At 47.2% G+C, this 25,932-nt stretch overlaps 1 protein-coding gene across 1 annotated transcript in view; it reads right to left on the bottom strand.

The window, feature by feature from the left end:
- Positions 1–25,673, bottom strand: part of IQGAP2 (IQ motif containing GTPase activating protein 2) — a 307,827-nt gene extending 282,154 nt beyond the window's left edge. The window contains exon 1 of the mRNA XM_012180670.5: positions 25,329–25,673. Coding sequence (XP_012036060.3) covers positions 25,329–25,374 — 46 coding nt within the window. The 5' untranslated portion in view covers positions 25,375–25,673. The remainder of the gene's footprint in view (positions 1–25,328) is intronic.
- Between the last annotated feature and the right edge of the window lie 259 nt (positions 25,674–25,932).

Below are 25,932 nucleotides of genomic sequence, written 5' to 3'. Positions count from 1 at the left end.
CCTGCCCTTCCCCCACTGGCCAATCTGTAGCCAGTGGGTAGGGTTTTGCCACTCCCTGTTTTCTGGGTGGAACAGCTCTGCTTGATTCCTGGAGTTAATGCAGGGAGAGCTGGGTGCAGTTCCCTACCCTTCCTAGGCCTGAGCTTCACTCCTCACACACCCCGTTCTGAGGCAACTCCTACTCAACACACAGGCTTTGAATACCCTCCATCTTTGTGGCACGCACAGGACTGTCTGTCTGAAACAGTTTGGTTCACCAAGTGAACCAGAAACTAGAGAGGCAATAAGTATTAACAACACTTTGCAAGTGAAGACACAGAGGCACAAAAGGTAGTGCCGAAGGACAAAGGGTACCTGGCTAGTTAACACCTGATCCACGGAAACCAGCCAAAACACGCATCTGAGCCTCACTGGACCCCAGGTGCTGGCTTTGTAAGCAGCAGCATTATTAGAGCGGTACCTCTTTTCCCAGCACACTCCCTTTCACACCAGGCTTTTAACTCCTTCTTCCTCCTTTGGGTGGTTTCCTCATAGCCCATGACTTGGACACAACCTTGTCAAAAGTAGGCACTTCAGGGAATTAATCTCTGTATTCTCCCCAGTAAAAAAACAAGATTACTGAAACGTGCTGGATAAATGTAATCACAGAGAGGAAGAACTCAATGTGAGTCCCAAACTGTGAAGAGGATGACAATGATGATCACAGTAATAAAAAACAAACTCACCAAGACAGAGCTCATATAAATTGTGCTAGACATTCTTCTAAGCCCTTCACAGAATTTAATCCTCACAAGAGCTATGAGAGGTAGGCACTACCGTTCCCACTTATGATGAGAAAACTAAAGCACAGAGTGGTCATTTGTGGAGCTTGAATTGGCACCAATGAGCCTGGCTCGAGGACTTAGCTCTTAACTATTAGGCTGTGTTGCTGCAGAGACAGCAATAGGGGTGGGGTGGGGCGGTTGCCCTCAAGCCTGGTCATTCTAGTCAGCCTCGAGGTCCTCTGCAGGTCAAGGCAATTAATACAGAGTCAGGATGCACTGGGATGAGACTTGGGTAACATGATTACGTTTTGGTATTTGTTAAGTCAAGAGATCACACACAGAATCAATACTCTGTCTTTCGAAACCGCCACCTGAGAAGCTCTATGTTCATTCCAACTTGGCTATCATGGCTGAGCACATTTTTAGCTGCCTCTTCAGGAATGTTCTTCAACTCAGTCACGTATTTCTTTGAAATACCCAGAAACTCGGTCTGCAGATTTTCACAAACAACTAGCAGTCAACTTGAGTCAAACCAGGGAAATAAGGTGGCAAATTGAATGTTCTGTTGCTTTCATTAATTATTTCTCCTTCCTGGGTGATAAAATGATCCTGGTGGAAATTCCAAAGGGAAGAAATGGAAGCCTATGAACTAAAGATGCCATTTGCTTAAGCGTGTAAGAGCTAACACAACCCCACAGGTTTATCAAACAGACTTTTTCTCCCTCGGGTTTCTCCTTAATTTGAGAAGAACGATGAGACTCTCCTAGTCACTACAGGCACACAGCAAAGCATTGACAATCAGGCTGTAACATGACACAGCAGGGATTCTAACCCCAGCTCTTTACAGGTCTCTACCCTCCAGCCTCCTCATTTGTAAGATGGGGCGTCATCTGATGAGCCAGGGTACGGGAAGGAAGACATGGTACTCAAACAGGTAGCTGAGAAGACTTTAGCAGAAGTATTATTTGCTAAAGATTGTGGGGTACCTGGAATCCAGCCACATCAGAGAGCCATCACTTCCCCGGGTCTGAAGGGTCAAGAGGAGGGAGCAGTTGTAGCAAGAACTGGGCTGCAACAACGGTAGCCATCCCCAGCGGGAACTAAGGCTTTCAGCAAAGGAACCCAGCACTGCCTCCACCCAGGGCCCGGGGAAGGAGAGAGCACAAGGCAAATAAACACCGTAACTTATCTCCCCAAAGCCAGGGTGCAAGGGGCCCACGTGACTGCCACAAGGGCATAACGGTCTACCCCCCAGGGCACTGAGCGTGATGGCAAACACCCAGTTACTGCGGGCCAGTCCTCTGCTAACCACTTCTTGGATGTCTCTATCAGCGGTAACTGCCTCACAAGGGCAGGAAGGATCCACCGAATTTACTGCCAGGCCAGGGCACAGCTCAGTCACCAACACACTGCAAGTCACTCTCACTAGCTCTCATTATGATACTAGTTGAAATAATATCATTGTTGACGCAGGACTCAGCTACTGTATAACACAGAAACTAAGTAGAGGGCTTATCCCTTTAAAATACAGACATGGATCTCCATCCTTGTTCGATGAGCCTGAGAGGTACGTGATGCTGCAAAAATACCCACCTCAGAATATCAGCTCAGATTTAGATCAGTTTAAATCTCATTAAAGCCATAAATCTTTCCCAGGGCTAATGAATTTCCCCAATTTGATGATATGAACATAGTTGATTCCATCTGGGAAATAATAGAAGCTTAAATATTTCAACCCAACATGAATATATCTACTCTTCATTTCTACTAAAGCCATTATGCAAAGGTCACTTGGAATTACCACGCGTTTCAGGAATTGTACCGTCACCAAGGAGACTTCTCAGTCGAGAGAGAAGAGAAACAAAACAAAACAAATCAACAGCAAACAGCCTGCCTTTCTCAAACCTCCCCAGTAACTACAGTGCACGCTAAGCAGACTAATGCCCACTTGTGCAAATACCGTACCTGCTGTAGATGTTCATATAATAAGATTCAAGGAAGGTAAGAGGCAGTAACAGGCCCAGGAAGAAAGCAACTCCCTCTCCTGACTTACAGATATTTACCAAATTAACTTTCACATAGTTCAAAAGTTAAAATCTCAACATAGCAACTCCTAAGAGCAATATAGGAGTATTTAACTCATTAAAAAATTTAAATAGCATAGAACTAGAGAGAGGAACAAGTAAGTTCTCCTTCACACTAACAATCAACCAAGTCCTAGTCTCATCCCCATGAGAAACCTCCATTAATAGTTTGGTGCAATTCCTATAAGACCGCTTCCTATATTTTAACATATATATGTTACATTAAAATATTAATGGGTCACTGAATACATGGCTTTCTGTAAATAATTTTCACTTAATAGATGGACATACTCCCATGTTAGTCCATACAGAGCTACCTTATTTTAAAAGCTGCACAGTATTCCTAGTATAAATAGGTTTTTAGTTTATTTAAGCCACTCCCCAGTTGCTAGGTACTTAGGTTAATTTCAGTTTTTCTACTGACTTCACTTATTTTCATTAGTTGTTCACAATATACACAGCTCGTCTCCCCCTACCCCCATTTACAATGAGCTCATTGTTTTATAGTTTTGCTGACTTCTACTCAAGTTAATTTTCTGTTGAATCAGTGCCATGATGTAGTATGGGCTAAATTAGTTTATGTGGTTTTTTTTTTAATTGACCATACATTCTGATTCCTTCTATTAAGAGGCGGGGTCTGAATCCCCACCTCTTGAATCCTGTTGAATCTGGGCAGGCTCACAGTGCCTCTGACCAATAGAAGTGGGCAGAAGTGATGCTGTCCAGCTTCTGAAGCTGGGTGGTACAAGTCCACACAGTTTCCTCTCTGTCTCATGGCGTCCTCTCTTGTGGAAGCTAGCCACCATGCTCGGAGCAGCTCAAGCCACAAGAAGAGTCTACACGTGGGTGCTGAGTCCAGTCCTGGAGTCACCCCAACCCAGGTACCATAGATTTGAAGGAAGAAGCTTCCAGACAGCTGTGGCCCCCAAAAGGCTGAGGCTTTCACTGAGGCTTATTGACTGGTTTAGCAAATGGAGCTGGGACAAGACATCCCCACGGTTCCCTGCCCCAGTTCCCAACTCGGAGAGTCTATAACCATGATAAGACGGTGGTAGCTTTATTCTATAAGGTTTTGGGGTGATTTGTTATTGAGAACTATATAAATAAGTCAGTGTAATATAGGCCTGCCTGCCTAACTCAGGCAGGGTGACCATTCTCGCAACCCAAAACTTGTTATTCTATTACTGCTTGCTGTAGAGACAAGCCTAAAAGACACTGAGATCTGAACTAAGACCTCTAATTATTCTTTAAAACATTGTAACTCTCCTGTCCCCATATATAAACTAGAGAAAGTTACTCTCTATTCTTGGAGAGATGCTGGAAAGAATTAAAAAATGTGTTAAATCCCTATACAATCAAAATAGCCTGTGTATGTGTGTGAGAGAGACACAGAGAGCATTCATTCAGCTGGAGCAAAGATATTCAGATGCAAATCCCCAATAAACTTGGGGTTTAAGATTTACTCAGGATCTCTGGACTTTCAGGGAGCAAAAGAACTGATTTCAGTTCTCCCACAAAGACTTTCACAGACTGTCATTCTAGTTTTGAAAAGTTATGAATAGCACAAATTTACTTTAACATCCTTCATCAGAAATACTAACCGGTTTTAACATCACATCAAATAACATATTTTTTATTTAAAAAATAAAAACAGATACAGAAGGGAATAAAAACTAGAAACACAAATGCCTAAATGCTCTCACAATGGTTATATTTGGGCAATGAGAGTAAAGGTTGCGTTGCCTTTTTGTCTCAGGTGTTTTTGCTAGGATAATTACTTCTATAATTCTCTGAATAAGTTGGCTTAACAAGCAATGTAAAGACAATGCTGCATACCTGCTGACTGATAGCGAAATTCCACTCCTGACACAGAACAGTGGGTACAAACAGTCCTTTGCATCCATCACCACTTTGAAATGCTTTACTCACTTCCTACAGAACTCAATACCACCTCCCACTCCCAGACCTGCAGAAACAATGGTTTCAAGATAACCAGAGCAGCACCAACTGCTAGTCACATCACCCCCTACCCTGGGAGAGCCTCCCACACCAGGAGAGCGTGTGCCTGGCTCCCCATCCTCCCTGCAGAGCTGGGCACCTGGGAAGTGGTGCCCAAGCCCTTCTGAGGGGCTACTCTCCTGTGCGACTCTCTGCTCAGTCCAGACCCACCCAGGGAGCCAGCCAACAGCGTGGAGTCTACCCCGGTCCCACCTGCTGCTTTTCTGGAGCTGGCTTGCCCCTCCAGTGCCGATTCAGGGGGTGCAGCCATCTGTCCTGGGCTGTCCTGTTAAATCGCTTCTCACAGCATCAGGTAAGAGGCTGGGAGCACGGGGCCTCCTGCTGCCTGACAGCCTGCAAAGCTGCAGACTGGCTCTACCAATCCCATCCCTCAACAGAAAGGTCTGTGGGCAGCAGATTGCCAAAATCTTAGGCTGCCCCCGCTCAGAGTGTTCTGGCATCCTCCTGGATCTATCTGCCGGTTTTGCTTTAAGTGTCAAGAGCCGGTGCTCATTAGAGCCTCACTACTCCATGTGTGGGCTACAGACCAGTCACTCAGGCGTCACCTGGGAGCTTGTCAGACATCCGGAATCTCAGGTCCCGCCCAGCCCGCCTGAATCCCAGCCTTACTCCATCCTCAGATGACGAACCTGCACTAGAAAGTGAGAGAAGGGCTGAGGCAGAGAGCCCTCGTGAAAAACCTAATTGTCAGCTACGTTACACCAGAAAACTAGTGAAAACCTATTACACTAGATGGTAGAAATTTGGGGAGGGGGGGATTGTCTTAAATGGTGGGGGGGAAAAAGCATAATCTCATTTCCAGCAAAAAGACCTCATTATTCACAGACTCTTGAAAGGGGAGGTAAGAGAGCTCAGCTCACTTTATTTCAGAGCCAAATCCCAGAGCATGAAAGTGAGGCTATTTCATTTTAAATCACCACCCACTGCCACAAACACTAATTGGGCCAGTAAATGGTATTATAAGAGCCTAAGGTGGGATTTCAGCCAGATCAAAACACAGCAATGCAAAAAAAGAAACATCTAGAAAACAGTCCTGCTGTTTTACCTATGGCAATGATTCTCAACAGGGGACACCTGGCAATGCCTGGAGATCCGTGGGTTGTCACCAGGGACAGGGGACAATCCTGGCAGCTGGTGGGTCAGAGATGCCACTGAACATCCTACAAGGCACAGAAACAGCCTCCTCATCCAAGAATGGTCCAGGCCAGAAGTACTGAGGTGAGAAACTCTGACCTATGGGATTGTCTACAGCAGGGGTCCCCCACCTCCGGGATCTAACGCCTGCTGACCTGAGGTGGAGGCGATGTCATAATACTAAAAATAAAGTGCACAGGAAAGGTGATGCACTTGAATCGTCCTGAAACCCTCCCCTCCCACCCTGTGCCCACCCCCACTGCCATCCGTGGAAAAGCTGTCTTCCAGGAAACAAAAAGGTGACAAAAAGGTTGGGGATGCTGATCTGGAGTGTTGCTTCCTCTCCCCTCTCGCTACCCCATCATTTACTCCTCGCCTCATCAAGAAACCCACTCTCCAGTCAAAGGCCTGCACTCCCCTCGCTCAGAGGTTTTCCACCCTGGGCTCTGAGAGGAGCCAGCCATTGAGTGTGTGACAGCCGGGGATGGGAAGCTGGGCCCCAGGCTTTCAGCAGGAAGGGCCCTGCTTGTCCCCTGCTCATTAGCCATGCAGCCCCAGCCTGAGACCATCTATTATAAAATCACAGGCTGTGAGAGCGAGCCGGGGGCTCTGTGAGCCTCTGGTCCAGCTCCTCCGTGCATTAAAGGGGCTGCGCCCCAGACGAGTCGGCACACAGACTGATTCCTTTATAACACAGAGGAAAAAGGAGCCAGGACTCACAAGGAATGCAAAGAAAAGAAACAATGGCAGAGACCCCAGCGTTTGAAGTGCCCCAGCCACTGCTGAATGGCAGTGCTCTATTTTTAGCTCAACTTTCCTGAAAAGGCTCCCTGCTTCCCCTTTTCTTGAATGCCCCGGCATCCTCTCCAACAGTTTTGGCTTCCCGTCTCCTCCAAGGGTCGCTGCGAAGACTCTGTCTAGGAAAGAGAAGTTCATTTCACAGAACAGATCAAGAGCCGTCCTACTGGCCAGGGGACCATTCATCCTGGTTTGCCCAGAAATGGCCGAGCTGACATGGGAGGCTTTGACATAATGACTGGAACCCTCCCTCCCCCCACCCCACCCCCAATAAAGGTGTCTAGGTTTGGGTGATGAATTACACTGTAACCTTTCTTCTGGGGCGTGCTATTCCCAGGGAGAACAAAGCTCCAGGCCTGGCATGCTTCTGCAGAGCACAGTAAGCCACAGACCTGAAAGTGAAGCTCAGGCGCAATTATGTCTAATTTGGCCCTCGCTGGTGACGCGCCAGCTGACCAAAATTCTGCCCACTGGACACGACTGGACGCCGATGAAGGGAAACCCAGAACTGGGCATCCACGCTCTCATCTTGTGACTCAAGGGTCTTAAGGGCAAGGTTATTGGCACAGACCGTGGGAGAACCTGCTCCCAATCTGACCCGCGCAGGGAGTTACAGACAATTTCCAATTCAGACTCAGTCCACCCCCCAGCTCCTGACACCAGGACACGCGAAGATGCACTACTTCCGTGTGGGACACGGGCACCGACCCCACGAGTCCTAAATGCTTGTCTGGAGCCCCACAGGATCAGGGAAAAGGAGCAGAAAATCCAGGCCAGCAAGGTGCTTCACTGGCAGTTCATTCTCTGACACCGACCGCTCCTACCCCAGAGGGTATCACCCCAAGTCGGTGAAGTCCAGACGGCGAAGAACTTCTTATTTTGCCGTCAAGAGGGGTTATACGAAAACTAACATAGTGGGGCTCCCCCCCCCCCCGTTTTTAATGATTACAGCGTCTCTCTAGGAAAAAATGAAGACCACAGAGTGGGAAACAGTGCCAGCTAAAACAACTGTTAAAACGTGACGTGCTTCCTTCCCATGTTATCCCCCATAGGCATTAAGTTCTAACTTCCCTATCGTGTATCCTGCCTACTCACTTTATTTTATAAGCATTCCTCCACATCACTCAAAATCGGTTTATTTTAGGTTGTCTGTGGTTCTCCAATGACACCATTAACAGCTGTCTGCTATTCAGACTACAAAAGTTTATGTGTGACAGAAGGTAGTAAATAGAGGGGATGGGGAAGAAAAAGGAAACTGAAGCGCTAAAACTCTAATGAAGAATCCAACTCCCAAAATCGTCGCGGTCACCAGGGTTATGAGTTTCAAGCCTCTCCTGGAATTCTGCTGGAATCAGTCAACAAGCTTGCTCCGAATCAGTATAAACTTCAGACGGATCAAATACAGGGGATGAAACAGCAAGGCAGGCACGGGCTTGGAGTTACCAGAGGTGAGACGGAATGCTGAGGAGGAGGCAGCAGAAATGGTCCAACTGTTGGTACCTCTTCAGCATCTAAGAATCCTTGACTTCCTCGCTGTCGGGACACCCCATCGCTCTGCTCTCCTCCCTCTAATCAGTCCCACTCGCATGCGATGAGACATATTACTCCAGGGGGTGCGGGGAGGCTCAGTTCACACTACCCCCTCTTCTGGAATGCTCCTTTTCCCACTCACTGAGCTCTCTCTATACACCAGCTACTATGCCAAGTGCTTTACACTTGCCGTCCCATTCTGCTCTCATGATGCCATCAGATGGGCCCCACTGCCTCACTACTCCATTCTGCAGAGAGCTAACCGGTGGTGAGCGATAGCGCCAGGGCTCTGAGACACTAAGCCATGTCCCCCATCAGAAAGTCACCTCTCTGAGGGCAGACCCCGGCGCAAGGGGCTCACTTATCAAATGAACACTTCACTTGCATCTTGCTTTCTTCCTAAAAGGATTTGAGCTGGTTAACGAAAAGTTATGTTGGAGTGGGGGTGGGGAATGTATAAATACCAAGAAATGAAGTCAGCTAAGGGAAAAATGAAAGCAGACAAGAATGATGAAGGCAGAGGGGTATACATATACCAAAAGCCATGTACACGCCCTTCACAAAGTCTACAGATAAGCTCCAAAGTTGTACTTCTGACCTTTTATCGGTCAAAGCAGAAAGGAAGTGGATATCCATAAACTTATCATGGATTTATGTCAGAAAGTCTCATTGCCATAGAAATTATGTTGGAAGTGATGTATGTTTCAGCCATCCAGCCTGATCAAAGGATTTCTGAATGAGCCTATTTTCTGCTTACCTGTTTGCTAAACCTGCAGGCATGGCAAAGTAAACGCAACAGAAACATCTCTAGGAAGAGCCACATGCTTCCCAGTTCTCTTATTCAGAATGCACTGAATAGATTTTAAGTCACTGAGAGAGGGTTTAAATTGTCATTAGGAGGTGCTTGTTCCTAAACCATGTGGTGAGAAACTGCTGTCTGCCTCTCACTAGGGAGGGCCCATCCCAGCACCACTGCCTTCTGAGGCTTCAAATCCTTTCCTGGATCTCTGCTTCTTCTGCACTTTTCCTTCTTTCATCTGTTTTCGTGATGACATCTCAGTTTTGGTGATGACCAAGCATGGCCTTAATAAGAGGCACCAGCCAGCCCCACTAACCCACTGCCTCTCTTGGCCGTACATGTCACTGTTTTTTGTTTGTTTGGGGGGGCCATGACTTATGGCTTGTGGGATCTTAGTTCTCTGACCAGGGATTGAATTCAGGACCACAGCAGCGAAAGCTCCAAATCCTAACCACTTGAACCCCAGGGAATTTCCTACCCATCACTGTTCACAACTAGCCTAAGTAGCTGTGCTAAAAAATTCATCTGTGTGAAATTCTTCCTTTGTCCAAATGTAATGGCTATATCGGGTTGAGAAGTTGAACAATATCCCCCCCAAAATCATTTCTGCCCAGAATCTCACAATGTGAACTTCTTTGGAAGTGGGATCTTTGCAGATGCAATAAATTCAAATGAGGTCACAATAGATTAGTGTGGCTCCTAATCCAATGACTGAAAAGAAAAGACACCCTGGGATAACACCATCTGACAATGGAAGCAGAGACTGGACTGATAACACCCAAAAGCCAGGGAACTCTACGGACTATTGGCAGCAAGCAGCAGCTAGGAAGAGGCAAGGGAGGACCCTCCAGCAGAGCCTTCCGAGAGAGTGTAGCCCAGCCACCACCCTGATTTTAGACTTCCAGCCTAGAGAATTATGACAATAAATGTCTGTTGTACTATGCCGCACAGTTTGTGTTAATTCATCACAAAAGGAAACTAGTACAATGGTGAAAATGCTTTACCCAGAAGACAATGCTTTACCCAAGTGTGCAAGACTGACCTTTCACCTTGTACCCACAGGTACAGGAGGCACACCGCCTAGGTTCAAACCCTGACTCTGCCACTTACTATCTGTGGGCGATTGGGCAAGTTACTTAACCTCTTTGAACCTCAGTTTTCCCACCTGTAATATGGGGATAATATTAGCAACTTCAGAGAGTTGTCACGAGGATTAAATTGAGTGATTCACAGAAAGCGCTCAAGAGGTGTGCCTGACACCTACAAGCACCCCATGTATTTGTTATTCTCAGCATCACTGGAGGTTAAACTGACCAAAAGAGGTAGACATTGGTCACTTAATCTCATGGTCCTGTCTCCTTACCGCAGGCACGAGAAACCACGGGAGATATCTCTCTCAGGACTGTGCATGGCAACCAGAGACCAGGGTTAAAATCAGGGTCTTCCACTGAAATAAGACTGTCCAAGTTTCGATCTTTCCACGCTAATCTGCAAAGCCAACATTTTCTCTTGTTAAATAATCCTAGGAACTCCATAGACGATACTCAGCACACATTCCAAACTAATCACTGAAACACAGCAGCAACCTGGTTACACAGAGGTAGACTACTTGTGATGCTCAGCTCATCTCCAACCAGAGAGCAGAGAGGACCAGTCTCCCAAAACAGCAAGCTGTCTGGTCCTGGCTCCACCTAAGCCAGATCCTTCTCTGGATTCCATGGCCCTAGCAGTGTATAAAAATGACTGACACCAGCCCTTAAGGAATGGCTTCCCCTTACTTTCGCGCTTCCCTGGTGGCTCAGAGGTTAAAGCATCTGCCTGCAATGCAGGAGACCCGTGTTCGATCCCTGGATCAGGAAGATCCCCTGGAGAAGGAAATGGCAACCCGCTCCAGTATGCTTGCCTGGAGAATCCCACGGACAGAGGAGCCTGGTAGACTATAGTCCACGGGGTCGCAAAGAGTTGGACACGACTGAGCGACTTCACTTCCCCTTACTTTCAGCCCATACTTGTTCTAGAGCCCTCATACTCCCAGGTTCCTGCCGCCTCCCACTCTGGGTAAAAATCACCAAGTTAGAAGCTGCTGTCTGCTAGCCACAAGACAGCCAAATGGAGACGCCAAGTCTAGCACAATAGTCATAACTCATTTAAAAAATGTCAGCATTCCAGATAATACTTGCAAGGATGATTGCAATTATCTAAACAGCATCATTGAAATTGATAAGAAATGTTACATTAATTGCTTGCACTGAATGAGCCCCTTCTTGGTACCAGACACAGAATTTTTATGTAGATTAATTCATTCAAGTCTGACTATTATTATCATCCCCATTTTACAGTTGAACAGCATGAATCAGGGAAGTTATGACTTTGCCCCAGGTCACACAGCTAACACAGTTGATCCTTGAACAACATGGGTATCAGGGCATCAACCCTCTGCACCTGAAAAATCACATGTAACTCACAGCCGGCCCTTCTGCATCCATGGATTCAACTAACCAAGGACAGTGTACTGCTGCAATATTCACTATTTGAAAACATCCAGGTACAAGCGGGCCAGAGAGTTCAACCTGTGTTGTTCAAGGGTTAACGGTATTTGGAGGAGCCAGGTTAACAACATAAAACAATATTCTATTTTAAAAATCCTACACATCCCAGGAAGGCAACCAGTTATCCACTACTTACAGAGCTCAAAGATAGCCTCTTGTCTATGGACTAATACTATTTAAATTATCAATCAAAAACTACACTCTCTTAAAAGTTAGACATAAAGTAAATAAAACACTACATGCGAACCCTTGTCCTGCATCCCACTTGAGGTTGCAAAGAAATAAATCTTGCCCCAGACAGACACTGGTGTTTATCCCCTGTGCAGAAGACAAGGACCCAATCGTGCCCTTGCGGTGGTGATCCGAACAGGGGCCTAGAGGCCTGCATTCTCAGTGAGCTCTCCCTTGAACTCGAAGATATGTGACCCTACTGAGGCTTCCTCAATTCACTTAACTGAAAAGTGAGAGATGTGGGGCAGTTCCCCTAAAATTTAAACATAGAAGTACCACATGTTCCAGCAATCCCGTTTCTGGGTACACACACAAAAGACATGAAAGCCGGGACTCACACAGATGCTTGTACACCTGTGTTCATGACAGCGTCATTCACAATAGCCAAAAGGTGGAAACCACTCAGTTGCCCATCAACAGACGAACAGATAAAACATGGTATATATGTTCAATGGAATATTGTTCAGCCTTAAAAAGGAAGTAAATTCTAATCCATGGTACAACTTGGATGAATCTTGAGGACACTGAGCTAAGTGAAACAAGCCAGCTGCAAAAGGAAATAGACTGTCTGATTCTACTTATATGGAGTATCCAGGGTAGTCAAAACCAGAGAGAGAGAGAGAGAGAGAGAGAGAGAGAGAGAGAGAGAGAGAGAGAGAGAGAGAGAGAGAGAGGGAGGTGAGCTCCAGGCAGCGGGAGGAGGCGGGATGAGGGAGTTACTGTCTCATGGGGACAGTGTTGGCTTGAGAAGATGAAAAGGTTCTGGTGATGGTTACTCAAAAATGTGAATACACTTAATACCACTGACCTTACACTTAAAAACAGTAAATTTTAACTAGTGTATTTTACAGCAAATGCACAGACACAGAAAGGGGTATTAATTAATTAAATGAATTTCAAATCTTGGTTGCACCCTGAAACCTCCTGTGGAGATGTTTTACCATCTGTTCATCACCAGGAGTAAGAGGGTGGGCACAGCGGGCCTCTGATGCACTGGCGGGCAACACTGATACTCAGGAGGCATTATTGCCAGGAAATGCGCCTGTGCTTCTTAGGGGGTTCAACGCCACTGAACTGATAGGGAGCAGAAGCACAGTGCCAGCACGGGCAAGGCTGGTGGGGACAGACAGGCTGCGGGGATCACAGCCAGAGGAAACAAACGTGAGAAGCGTGACCAGACCCTGGATCCCTCCCAACTCCCCCCCAAAAGGCCATTAAGTTCAGCTGAAGAGTCTTCATGTAGAATTTAAAAGTGGATGGTGGACTGGAAGGCATGGTACTGGTGGTACTGAGGAGGGGGCTGTGGAAGAGAATATTCTTGTTGGCCTGTGATGGGGTGAGGTATTTAGGGCTAAGCTGTCAGATTTCAGATGCAATAGTGCAGCAAGATGTTAGCACGGGAAAGAGATGGACTTTCAAAACATTGTTCTTTGTGGTTTTGAGGGTTCAAAGATTCTTTAAATAAAAAATAAAAATATCTATGCCACTGCTCTACCCCAAAACAAACAGAATATCTAGGGCACAGGATTCAGAGAAAGAGTGTTTTCTTTGTGACGCTCCCCTGGAGATTATAATGGGCAGTGAGGCTGACAACTAGGAATTAGACAAGCTCTAAACTGAGACGTGAGACATCATGTATAACAATCAAAAGATGTGCAATTAACCTAAGAGGGCGCCCCACTGCTGACACTGAGTGGCCCTGGGGGATTTCTTCCGTCCCAAATGATCCCAGCGGCCCTGCCTTCCACTCTTCCTTCATAGCGTAGTGTGAGTTGCTAGGTTGTGTCCGACTCTGTGCGACCCCGTGGACTGGAGCCCACCAGGCTCCTCGGTCCGTATGGAATTCTCCAGGCAAGAATGCTGGAGTGGGTCGCCGTTCTCATTCTCACCCTTGCCCTCAGTTTCTCTCCCCAAAGGCAACCTCTAAAACAATGTCTGCATAACCTTCCCGAGGTATTCACGCGTACACAGGTTAAGTCTGTCTTCCTGTTTCGTTGCTGGATCTGTCCGTCCTGCTCAACAGATCAAAGGTACACATTTGCAGAGATTTCAAAACTACTACATGGAAGCACATTATAAGCCCCGTTTCTTCCTCAGAGTTCACCAGTCACATGTGAAGAGGTACAATCAGAGCCTACTTTGAAGGGTAACACGTAAGCACAACCCTCCAAACTGTAGGCCGATTCAGACTGACAACAGCGTATATTCTACGGCAGAACGGAGGAGAAGAACTCTGAAACTGTCCCCAGAAGCAATGCCAAAGCAAGGAAAGGGTTCTGTGTCCCTGGTTCTTGTGGACAGGTGACTGTCTCTTTATACATTCTCTTTAAATGAATATTTTTTCCTTTTGAACATAAAACTCATTAGTAGATACAGAACAAAACTAAGAGCCTTCTGGTATCGGCTGTGTAATGATCATTTCTTGGAAAAACTTTCTAAGAGTTCAGAATGAGCAAGGCTTTGGATTTGATATGGGGAGGGGAGCAGAGTTTAGAGAGTAGGTGAAAGGAGAACTCATATTCCGTGAAGCTGACGATGTGACTTACTTCTTACCCCAACCTTGTGAAGCCTGCCTGGCCAGCCCTGGGCCGAGGCAAAGAATGTGGAAGTGATGGACATACCCAAGGACCCAGGGAGGAAGCAGTCAAGTCTGGCTAATTCTAATACAGAAGGGTCAACAGGAAACATTGGTATGGGGGAAAAAAAAAACCGGTAGAAGAAAGCAGGGAAGGCAGAATGAATGAGTAATCTGGGGACACACAAGAAGCAGCCAAAATTTTCTACATCCAAGGCCTCCAATACTCCAGTTATGCCCATAGGTTGAGCTTCCCTTCAGCTTTAGGCCCATGAATCTAAAGCTTCATTATCCTTCTAGAGGCAGTAAGAGATGTCTAATGAAGCAGCTACTTCCTCTTCCCCTTCCTCAACCCCTCTTCTAAATCCCCACAGCACTAGGTTGACCAGAAGGCTGGAGGACCCTCTCACTGAAGTCAGATTCCACAATGTGAACTAGGCATACAGATTAACACTTATCTCAAGCAGTTCCTTCCCATCTCAACACTGTCATGAACGCTTGGGCTCTCCAACCCACAGCAATGATCAGCTTAACCCTAAGATAACAGGATGCCGAGTAACTGCAGAGCGACAATCCCTCACTCTGGTATGCTAGTGACAATTCTACAACCACTTTTCAGATGGCAAAAAAATGCAGTGCAAAAATCCAACCCATCATCCAACTTTATCTGTTAACATTCAACAATAGAGCATGTTAGGTTTGCTTTTGCTTGTTTTTAGTATACACGAAGAAGAATCTGGTCTCCAAATTGACAGGCCAACTCCACCTCCACAGAGATAACTATTTTCCATGAGTTTATACATTCAAGAAAGCACAGGATGTTTGGATTAATTATATGTAAATTTTTAAAAATGTGCACGGAACCAAGATTTTAAATCCATTTTCTGTTAACTTGAGATGAGGGCAGTGAGGTGGGAAGACAGGCAAGGGCCAGCAGAGATGAGGGCGATCCCCCTCCCCTGACATTCAAGTGCTGATGCCATGGAGACACATTCTGAAAGAGCATTAAATCATTTAACCCTCTGAGCACACACTTTCCCATCGGCACTTTACAGGAGAAGAGACGGAGGAGCAGAGAAATTAAAGTAACTTGCCTAGGTTCCACAGAGGGTGAAGGCAAGTCTAAACTCAACGTTAAATACTTGCCTAGCAGTCAAATTCTTGAAATTACCTTTAATTTAACTAAAGAGAATAGAAACAAGTTACTCATTCAGACCAGCAATGCAAAGCTGAAACTTTAAGCAAAACCTGTAATAACAGCAAATATAGTCTGAGTGTCTTCCTTAGGTACCAGGATTCCAGGTTACGGGTTAGGTACTAAACCTAAGCATTACTGAAGTATTTCAAAGATCTGCTGCAAATCAAGTCCATTTATAAGAAGAGGACTAAGGAATTGCCTTAATATTATGTAAGATTGAGCTCACAATCAGGCAATAACATAAGAGAAGTGAAGCAAAATTATTAGGAACTATTCTACCTTAAAAAGGTTGAAGGCAAAAGGAGCAGGGGGCAGCAGAGGATGAGATGGTGGGACAGCACCACCGACTCAATGGGCATGAAATTGAGCAAACTCGGGGAGATAGCGGAGGGCAGGGGAGCCTGACGTGCTGCAGTCCACGAGGTCAGAGTCAGACACGACTTAGTGACTGAGCAACAACAAATATACCTCAATTTGCAAAAAAAAAAAAAAAAAGACATAAAAACGTCTTTCTTTAGAGATTCAGGAGGAACAGGAAAAGGCGAACAATTAAAAGTCATCTTCTTTGGAGATCCTAAGCAAAAAATCAGAAGACTGTCCTATCTTTAATCAAGAGCATAAAAAAAAAAACCAGACGAATAGTTTCCTGTAATGGGGGCACTGTCTGAATGCACTAATTCCTATCAAACAGTATCTCTGCTAACATACTCAACTGATCTCAAACTTGGGAATGAATGAAAAACACTGTTAAGTTGTCCTGGAAAGAAAGTGAAAGTGAAGTCGCTCCGTCGTGTCCGACTCTTTGTAACCCCGTGCACTGTAGCCCACCCGGCTCCTCCGCCCATGGGATTCTCCAGGCAAGAGTACTGGAGTGGGTTGCCATTTCCTTCTCCAGGGGATCTTCCCGACCCAGGGATCGAACCCAGATCTTCCACATTGCAAGCAGACACTTTAACCTCTGAGCCACCAGGGGTCCTGGAGGGGAAAAAAAAAAAACAGAAGAAGACATCTTCCAACCCTTACTGTCCAGCCCCACCCACCCCTACAAAGATTGCAGTCCAGAATGGCCAGGGCTGAGACCTTCCTTATTACACGACCAGGTTATCCAGCTCACTCAGCCTTCCCCACGGCTCCAGAGAGCACCACCTACCCCTAGGAATCTCTGGGGAGTTGACGTCACTTAATCGCCTAGTCAGCAGAGATTTGGGACTTTATCATCTAAATCACATTTGTTTCCCAGAAGGGAGAAAAGCAACCTTAAAGCCATACTGAAACAGAGCCTATACAGTAAACGCAAGCCTGGACAGAAATCAATGCCGGGGTTTGTACACAGTGCTTGTGTGTGCTCAGAATCAAACACACAAGGAATACTGTAAATAAAGTGTTCAGTAACGTGCTCACGTGTTTTTACTGACTTGGCAAAACCTGCCAGCCCTGTGGAAAGGGTAATCTGTGTATTAGGAATGCTTTTCCCCCCTTGCACTGGAGCATCCGAAGTTACATCAGAAGTGCCTGGAGGGCTTGTGGAAAACAACTTAGAAGGTCTGGGTGGGGAAGGGACATCACCTTTCCCACAGGTTCTCAGGGGATGCTCTGCGGCCACGCCAGGAAAACCACTGCGCAGAAATAGCTCGCAGTGCCTTTGGGCACCCTGGGGAGAAGGGCCACACACAACTCGCGACTGCAAAACAGAGCGAGAGCCCAGGGAGAGCGGTGTCAAACGGGAGGGCCTGCTGATGAACTGGAGACACGGTATCTGCCACTTTCAAATTGAGATGCTCATCTTGTGGATGCCCTAAATCTCCAGAGAAATTTGTTAAGAAAAATTATCATTAAGTCATGGGAGGATGAGTTGTATGAACTGGGGAGAGGTGGAAGAAGCCCTAGCCCCTAGATAATCTGGTTGCCAAGGTCCTTGCCTGGTTATAGCTACATTCTCTTTGGAAAAAACAAAACAAAACAAACAAAAACCTGTTTTCAGAGAATTCAGAGAATCTGCCTTCTGAAATGGTTCAGCGTTAGCTGTCTACCTGGCTGGAATCTCTCGGGCACCAGCGAGGCTCCAGATCTACCTCTCGTTGGGTTCCCTGGACGCCACCAGTTCCAGAGCTATCATCAGGATTTACGTCCATCCAAAGTGAAACTACATGGCAAACCTGACCAGTAAAAACAGAAGCGCAATGAAGGGGCCTCTGAGCAACGAGAGAGGGGGCACTCCCCCAACACACACGCACACACACACACACACACATCCCCAAACTTCACCCACCCTCTTGCTGCTCCAGGCCCTGTGCGTTCCAACCACACCCACCTTCACACCATCCCCCACTTCACCAGGTCACCTGGCCAGAAAATCTAATGGAAACTCTCAAAGAACAAAAAGATTCTTCAGGGAGAGACTAGATTAAGCTGCTCTCCTCAAGACAGCACTGTCTTCTGTTGCAACATGGTAAACAAAGGCTTCCACGACAAATTCCCCTCTGGCTACCCCTCCCTCCACAGGACCTATCCACACCACCTAAACATCAACCCCACCAAACAGCCATACAACAGACCCACTGGAATGCCTTTCCATTTTCCTCCTGACCTCCCTCAAGGTTGTGGTCACCCCCTTCACGAGGCATCCCATTTCCCCATCCAAATCCATCACTTGTGTCTTCATGTCCACAGAATTTGGAAATACACCAATAAAAGTATAGGCATTACCCTTCAACTTCCAGACTCTCTTATGAAGTGTAAAGCTGTACCCATTTTCCTTCATCCCCAATGTGTTGTACGTGTCAGGCACTCAATTACTGAAATCACCACTAGGTGTTTAGCACTATGTGCCAGGACTGCACACTCTTGAGAGTCCCTTGGGCTGCAAGGAGATCCAACCAGTCCATCCTAAAGGATATCAGTCCTGAATATTCATCGGAAGGACTGATGCTGAAGCTGAAGCTCCAGTACTTTGGCCACCTGATGCAAAGAGCTGACTCACTGGAAAAGACCTTGATGCTGGGAAAGACTGAAGGCGGGAGGAGAAGGGGATGACAGGGGATGAGATGGTTGGATGGTATCACCGACTCAAAGGACATGAGTTTGAGCACGCTTTGGGAGTTGGTGATGGACAGGGAAGCCTGACATGCTGCAGTCCATGGGGTTGCAAAGAGTCGGACACGACTGAGTGACTGAACTGAACTGTACTGCCAGGAACATTGGCCACGGTCACAGGAATGCAAAACAGCATCCTTCAAGGTATAGGAGAAAACCCCAAGGCTATTCAGGCCGTTAAGGGCCAAGTCAGGATTTAAACTCACATCTACTCAATACCAAACCTTGTGCCACTTACTGACATTGTTCGGCCTTTTAAGGGAGAAAAGCAGAATGGAATGGTAAAGTGAAAAGGCACTAGCTCACCAGTCAGTCAGCCCACTACAAACTTCTGTCTGATTCTCATCAACCCTAGACTTTAACGCATTGCCAGTAGCCTGGCAGGCTACAGTCCACGGGCTTGCAAAGAGTCGGACATGACTGAGCGACTAACACAGAACATGTAATAAAGTGTGTTTTACAAATTATCCTATTTGGAATCATTGGAGCATACCATTATATTACAGAAAAGCCTTTCTTTCTTTTCCGTGCCTCACCATGAGATGGAATGTCTCTACATATACATAAAATGGTTGGAAGCCAGGATATACTCTATAAAAAGCCCATGTATTCTTTGATGCTTTTCCCTGGGGCAGGGGGTGGGGGGAGGCTGGTAAAAGAGTAAAACAAACTGGAGAGAATCCTGCCCACCTACTTTTAAAAGAGCACGCCATCCAAATGGCCACAGGTTTCTGCAGTTTGATAAAGTCAGGACAAACACCTGAAACAGACAGAAGGAAGGAAGGACACCTCCTTGGATGAGTCAGAGAAGGCCAACTGGCAACAGCTGGTGAGAAAGACTGACGGTCTGGCAGCATCCGCCTCCAACCCCCCACCCCCACCCCCTGTCGCCGGGTAGCTGCGTGGTTTTGAGACAGTGTCATGGGCTTCAGCTTAGGGAAAACCACTGGTCCTCTCAGAGGTAATAACAAGGAAATGGTAACAGTGGCACATGAAACACACAAGCGCTTGGTAACCTCACCAACTTCAACTCCACACCGTGTGCTGACGTGCCTACCCTGCAGGGCTCACCCGACTCAGGTCAGAAGCGGAATCGCCTTTGTTTCTCCTTTGGTTGCCGGGTAGACTTGGGAGGCACTAGATCTGCTGGTACACTCGCCTTGTAAAGAAAATGAGCTGTTGAGAAGCTTAGATCGTGGGAAGGTGAGGGGCAAAAGCAAACTAATGGCTCCCTCGAGAAACAAGGGGTTCACTAACGCCTGGGACAACGCTAAGTTCTCCAACAAACTGGGAATTACGAGCTTAAATGCTCCCAAACAAGTCACTGGGGCTGAGGACATATGCGATTAAAGTTAAAAGCATACTAAAAGAACACTTCAGCTGGTGACCTGAAAGCACCTTTTGAAAAGCTTAACCACAACATTAGTGCATGTAGGAGGAACTTGATTTTTTTTTCTATTACAGACTGCATCTCAGGGCAACACTGCATACACCCCTCCTCCTTCTTCAAAAAACACAGAGCTGCCCGAAAGTGAAAGTGAAAGTGAAGTCGCTCAGTCGTGTCCAACTCTTTGCGACCCCATGGACTGTAGCCTACCAGGATCCTCTGTCCATGGGATTTTCCAGGCAACAGTACTGGAGTGGATTGCCATTTCCTTCTCCAGGGGATCTTCCCAACCCAGGGATCGAACCCGGGTCTCCCGCATTGTACACAGACACTTTACTGTCTGAGCCACCAGGGAAGCCCTTAAACACAGGTGTATTCAATCCTGTTTTACACACCTGAGATTAATAGTTCAGAACTTAACTTTCTAGTACTGGGAAAGCAATAAGCTTAGTAGTGCTGACCACCAGAACACACCAGTCACCAAGTGATTTGGAAATCTCATCATGCAGACAAGAGCATCAGACACTAAAAGTACCAGCCAGAACCTTCCCCTGCAACACACACACACACACACCCATGCTGGGCTTATGTTACACTTCTTCAAGAGAAGCAAAGAGTGAAACACTGATCTTTGACAACATTTCTCATGATTTTGCAGAGGGCAGAAAACCACAGTTCCTGGCACAGATACATTGATTACTCACCCACAGGAGGCACTTAAAGTTTGACTGGATCATCAGCGATAAGCAAAATCATCTTGGTCACAAGGCCCCTCTTTGCTATGGCTGGTCTTTTAAACTGTCAAATAACTGGAAGAAAACTTTTGACAGATCATGGTGGCAGCATGTCCAGCAAGTACATCATAGTTTGTTACAAGAGCACGAAAGTTATTTGCAGATCATTATCTAAGCATAAGTTCCACTTAAATTTAGTTTCGACTGTAGAAAGACTCTGGTTGTAATGTTCTACTCACGTTTGAATTAGTATAGCGGCTTCGCCCTTCCCGTTTCCGCATCACCTCTACAGAATTGTATTAGGGAGCTAATACTCCTGTTTAGTTCTGTAGTAATGTCTTAAAGGGCTTCCCTGGTAGTTCAGTGGTAAAGAATCCTCCTGCCAATGTAGGAGACTCAGCTTCTATTCCTGAGTCAAGAAGATTCCCTGGAGAAGGAAATGGCAGCCCACTTCAGTATTCCTGCCTGGGACATGCCATGGACAGAGGAGCCTGGTGGGCTACATCCAAGGCGTTGCAAAAGAGCTGGGCATGGCTTAGTGACTAAACAATATCTCAAAAAATAACTTCACAGGTTCCCAAAGGAAGTGGCCAATGTGGAAGAAACAAGGATCAACTAGAAGTCTATTTAGTTTTAATTCAGCGCACCAATGTGCAAATCAGGAAGACTGTAGCAATCTCTCATGTCAGAAATCTGAGAAGGGAACCTTGAAGAACTCATTGAGAAATCCCTCAAGAACACACGATGTGGTATTTCACAGACCCTCAGCCTGGTAGAGAAGAGAGACACTGTAACAGCCCTGAACTGAGTTAATTTACTTTGTAAAAGAATTACTGAAATAAATGTCAATTCAAGGGGAGGAGAAATGGCAGAACATCAGCCCAGACCTAAAACAAATGTAACAGCTTAATTCAAACTACCAAAAAGCTGTTTTTAAAGACCAGTCTCAAATATGTTTTACTAGGAATATGCAGCACTGGAATTGAAATTACTACAATATATAGGAAGTATATATTGAGAATATATATATCCCAATAGGGAGTCTGCTTATCCTTAAATGTTGGGGATGAACCCTGCTTGGTAAAGGTCGAGGTTTCATTAAACCCATAACTCACCAAACCCACAAACAAGAAAAAACACTGCCCTATAATACAACACAGCAAATACAATCCTGTATTCTTCTCTGGTCTTTCTGTGAAAAGCCCAAAGCACTATTTTCAGTCCTGTGTTGACGGAAGGCCCAGAAAGCCAGAAACCGTATATTCTAATACATTCTGCTGTCCCCTTTTGCGTGGAGAGTTGACATTAGGTAGTATCTATTAACACTAAGGTGTATTCCATTAGACATTATTTTTCAAATAAACTATGAACATCCTCAGACATATAAGAATTTAGATCTTGCATCATTTTATCTAAATGATGCTATGACTAAAAATATTTGTGAGGACAGACAGAACAGACTTGTGGTTGCCAAGGGGAAGGGAAGGTGGGGGAGGGAGGGAGTGAGAGTTTAGGATTAGCAGATGCAAATTATTATATATATATGGATAAACAACAAGGCTGTATAGCACAGGGAACTATAGTCAATATCCTGTGATAAGTCATGATGAAAAGGAATACAAAAAAGAATGTGTATATAAATATATATATATATATAAAACTAAATCACTTTGCTGTACAGCAGAAATTAACATATTATAAATCAACTGTATTTAATAAAAAAATACATACATATATTTGTGAAGTCATTTTTCCATTTGTTTGTCCACTAGGAAAACTATCTCATTGCTTTGTGATCACCCATCCCCCAGTTTGAACAATTACTTCCTTCAGTCTGCATCTGATGAGGGGAAAACCCAAAAGTACAGCTCCAAATACTATTTGACCAGCACTTGTATCGGTGGAGTAAGTACCTGGACTATCCTGAATGAAGGAACACAGCAACACAGTAAGCTCCCTGTAAGTTACACCTTGCATGTCAAAAGCATTCGGGCTGTGTTCTCTACGTGGTATTTGTCCTCACACAGAATAGAAAAACCTGTTTGCTTTTCTGACTTCTCCATGAAAGAGAACATCTGAGATATATGGTGTGCACGATACAAATCTTCCCCAGTGGCACCGTGGTAGAGAACCTGCCTGCCAGTGCAGGAGACACAGAAGACTCGGCTTTGATCCCTGGGTCAGGAAGACCCTCTGGAGGAGGAAATGGCAACCCCCTCCAGTAGTCTTGCCTGGAGAATCCCACGGACAGAGGAGCCTGGCAGGTTACAGCCCATGGGGTCGCAAAGAGTCGGACATGACTGAGCAGGCAGACACATTACACACATACCACCTTCAGCTCTGGAGCTACTTGGAGGAAAATGGTGACAGCAAATGACCTCCTCTAACAAGACACTCATCTCAAACAGTGCCGTTTAGTTCAGGAGATCTCTAAGTGTAGCTGTTGATCTGGGGTTTCATATGGCTGATGTTGTACCTTTTAAACAAAATAACGATATTTAATGCAATAAAAAGAATCCATGAACATACACCATTTATGAATCCGGCATCAAAATCATAGAAGTGCTCATTTTAAGGACATAACAGGCTATTGTGTTAAAGCCCTAAAAGAGTTCAGGGTGGTCATAAAGTCTGGAAATTGGCAAATACTTTCCATTTTTTACTATGTTAGGTGACCAAAGAAAGCCTTCCTGGGAAGGATTCCAAATAGATGGTACACCACTCATTACATCAAGCTCAAAAGTAAAGTTAGACGAGGATTTCCAAAGTGGCTACACAGAATGCTCTTCACGCTTGCGGGATCTCAACCTACTTGACAGCGGTGTCTAGGAGCACTCTAACGCCGCAGGTGCACTGAATGAAAACCAAGCACCATCACAAATGCTCATGCGGGGAAATGGGTGGAAATGCAGCATTAACGCACTGCGTTCTCGTACGTTTGCCCAGCACACTCAACTAGCGAGGCACAATACTGAACAGATCATGGTTTAAGATATGACATCAAAACCCCTTTTTCAATGCACACTCGCCTAGTTTTCACACGTTGTGACCATCTTATAATCTGACACAATGAAACTGCCAGACGCTCCGGGAGCTTGACATATCCAGGACTTTCAACAATCTGAGGATGGCTGACATCCCTCTGGATGAACACATCCCAGCTCAAGGAACTCTGCCCTCTGAGTGGTTAAGCAAAGTGCAAACTCAGGCTACAAAGGGCAGGCCTGGGGTTAAGTGTTAAATGCATTTCCCTAGAGGACAGAGGACGCAGCTGACTCCTCACTGGCTGACACAGAAAAGGTCACCTGGGAAAACTTCTCATCTCTGATGTTCCCTTCCAAGGCCCTCGAGGAGAGAAGCCAGGGTGAGCAGGTTGACTACTCCCTTTTTATGAGGCAAGCCTGTGGCCCTCACAACAAGTTAGAACCACAAAAGGTAACCTTGCAACAGGAATCACCACCTTAACCCAAACCCGCTACCCTTGCCACCAAGGCCAGCCCGGGCAAAAGATTAACCTGTGATCCGCGACCATGGGTTCATCAGCCTTGCTGAGAAAAAGGGAACGCGCCAACTTTCTGTTTGTTTTAAAGGAAATACTTCCTGGCACATGTTTGGTAAAGACTCTGAACTCTGCACATGAAGCCACGTGGTTGGATCTAATCTGGCTCTATCCACTTAACGATCGGCCAAAGCAACGTCCTTCTGACGGTAGCCCCCGGCGGGGTAACCGACAGGGTCTCATTCAAGTCACGCGGCTCCAACCGGATCCCAGGGAGCCCAGCGCCGCTGCAATCCTCCCGCGCGCCGCACAGTCCCCGCAGGGCCCAGGGGAGGCGGGGGACGGGAAGAGGGGAATGGGAGGAACTGGACCGGAGGTGCCCCTTTCAGCTGCAGCAGGAAAGGACTCCCAGCTCCGGCAGCCCAGGTGAAGCTCTAGGGAGCGGCGTAGGAGATGCCAGCCCTTCCAGGAACGCCAGCGCTGCCACTAGCAGAATGCGCGGGCACACTGTTTAGGGAGCCCACCTGTAGCCACAACAAGCAAACTTTCCTCCCCTTCTGAGTTGGAAGAATCGGGTCCCTAACGCCACCCCCTGGCCCGAGCCAGCAACGGCTAGGAGCTCCGCGGGGTCCTCACCTGATACCCCTAAGCCCCCAACTCGGTGTGTTTCAGGGCGCAGACCCAGTTCTGCGCCACGGTGGGGTGTGCAGGGGGTAGGGACTGGGGTGCCAGCTGGGTATTGTGACCTGTGGGGAGAGCTGGAGGACGCTGCTCACTAGCCTTTGCAACTCCAACTCGCAACTTTGCCAGCCACCCAGCCGCTGCCCTCCTGTTCCTCTGCGGCGCGCACTCGGCTCCCCCGGCTTCTCCAAGCCTTCCTTGGGGGAGAAAGCCCCCCAAAGTCAGCGGATCCCCGCACGCCCAGCGGACTTACAGCCATAGCGAGGTCTCTGCAGGGACGGCTGGTCCTCGTGGGGCATCCTGCGAGGCTCTGGGGGCCCGCCCTGGGCGCGCCCCCCGCGGCTCCCCTCGCTGGCCAGGCTCGCCGCTCCGCGCCCCGCCGGCGCGCTCGTATCCGGCTTCTCGCTGTGCCCGCCTGGCCGCCCGAGATAGGCGCCCGGCTTGCTCGGTGCGCCCTCGTCAGCGCCCGCAGCCGCCGCCGCGCGCTGACACCCGAGCAAAAGTGAACTCTCTTCCCTCGCTCGCTCTGGGCCGCCGCCGCCGCCTCCCGGGCAGGTTTCCTTTCTCCCTCCAGCCCGGCCCCGTTATCCACCGCGCTGGGAGCGCGCGCCGCCGCGCAGCGACCTCTACCGCCCGCCGGGCGCAGCGCCCGGGCGCCTGGACCCGCCCCCGTCCGGCCCCCAGGCTTGGAGGAGGGGGCTGCGCTGCTCCTGGGCCGGGATCCCCTGCAGCTGGGGCCCGCGGCCGCCCCGCCTGCTTTTTCACTTGTGGAGCGTTAAGAGGGTGGAAGTGAACCTCCGCGGAAAAGAGCAAGAAAAACCGCAGAAGATACAGCCAGCCCCAGCCGTCCGGGTGTT

This window comes from Ovis aries, chromosome 7, assembly GCF_016772045.2.
Source record: "Ovis aries strain OAR_USU_Benz2616 breed Rambouillet chromosome 7, ARS-UI_Ramb_v3.0, whole genome shotgun sequence".
NCBI lineage: Eukaryota > Metazoa > Chordata > Mammalia > Artiodactyla > Bovidae > Ovis > Ovis aries.
This window is presented reverse-complemented; position numbering and strand designations above follow the sequence as displayed.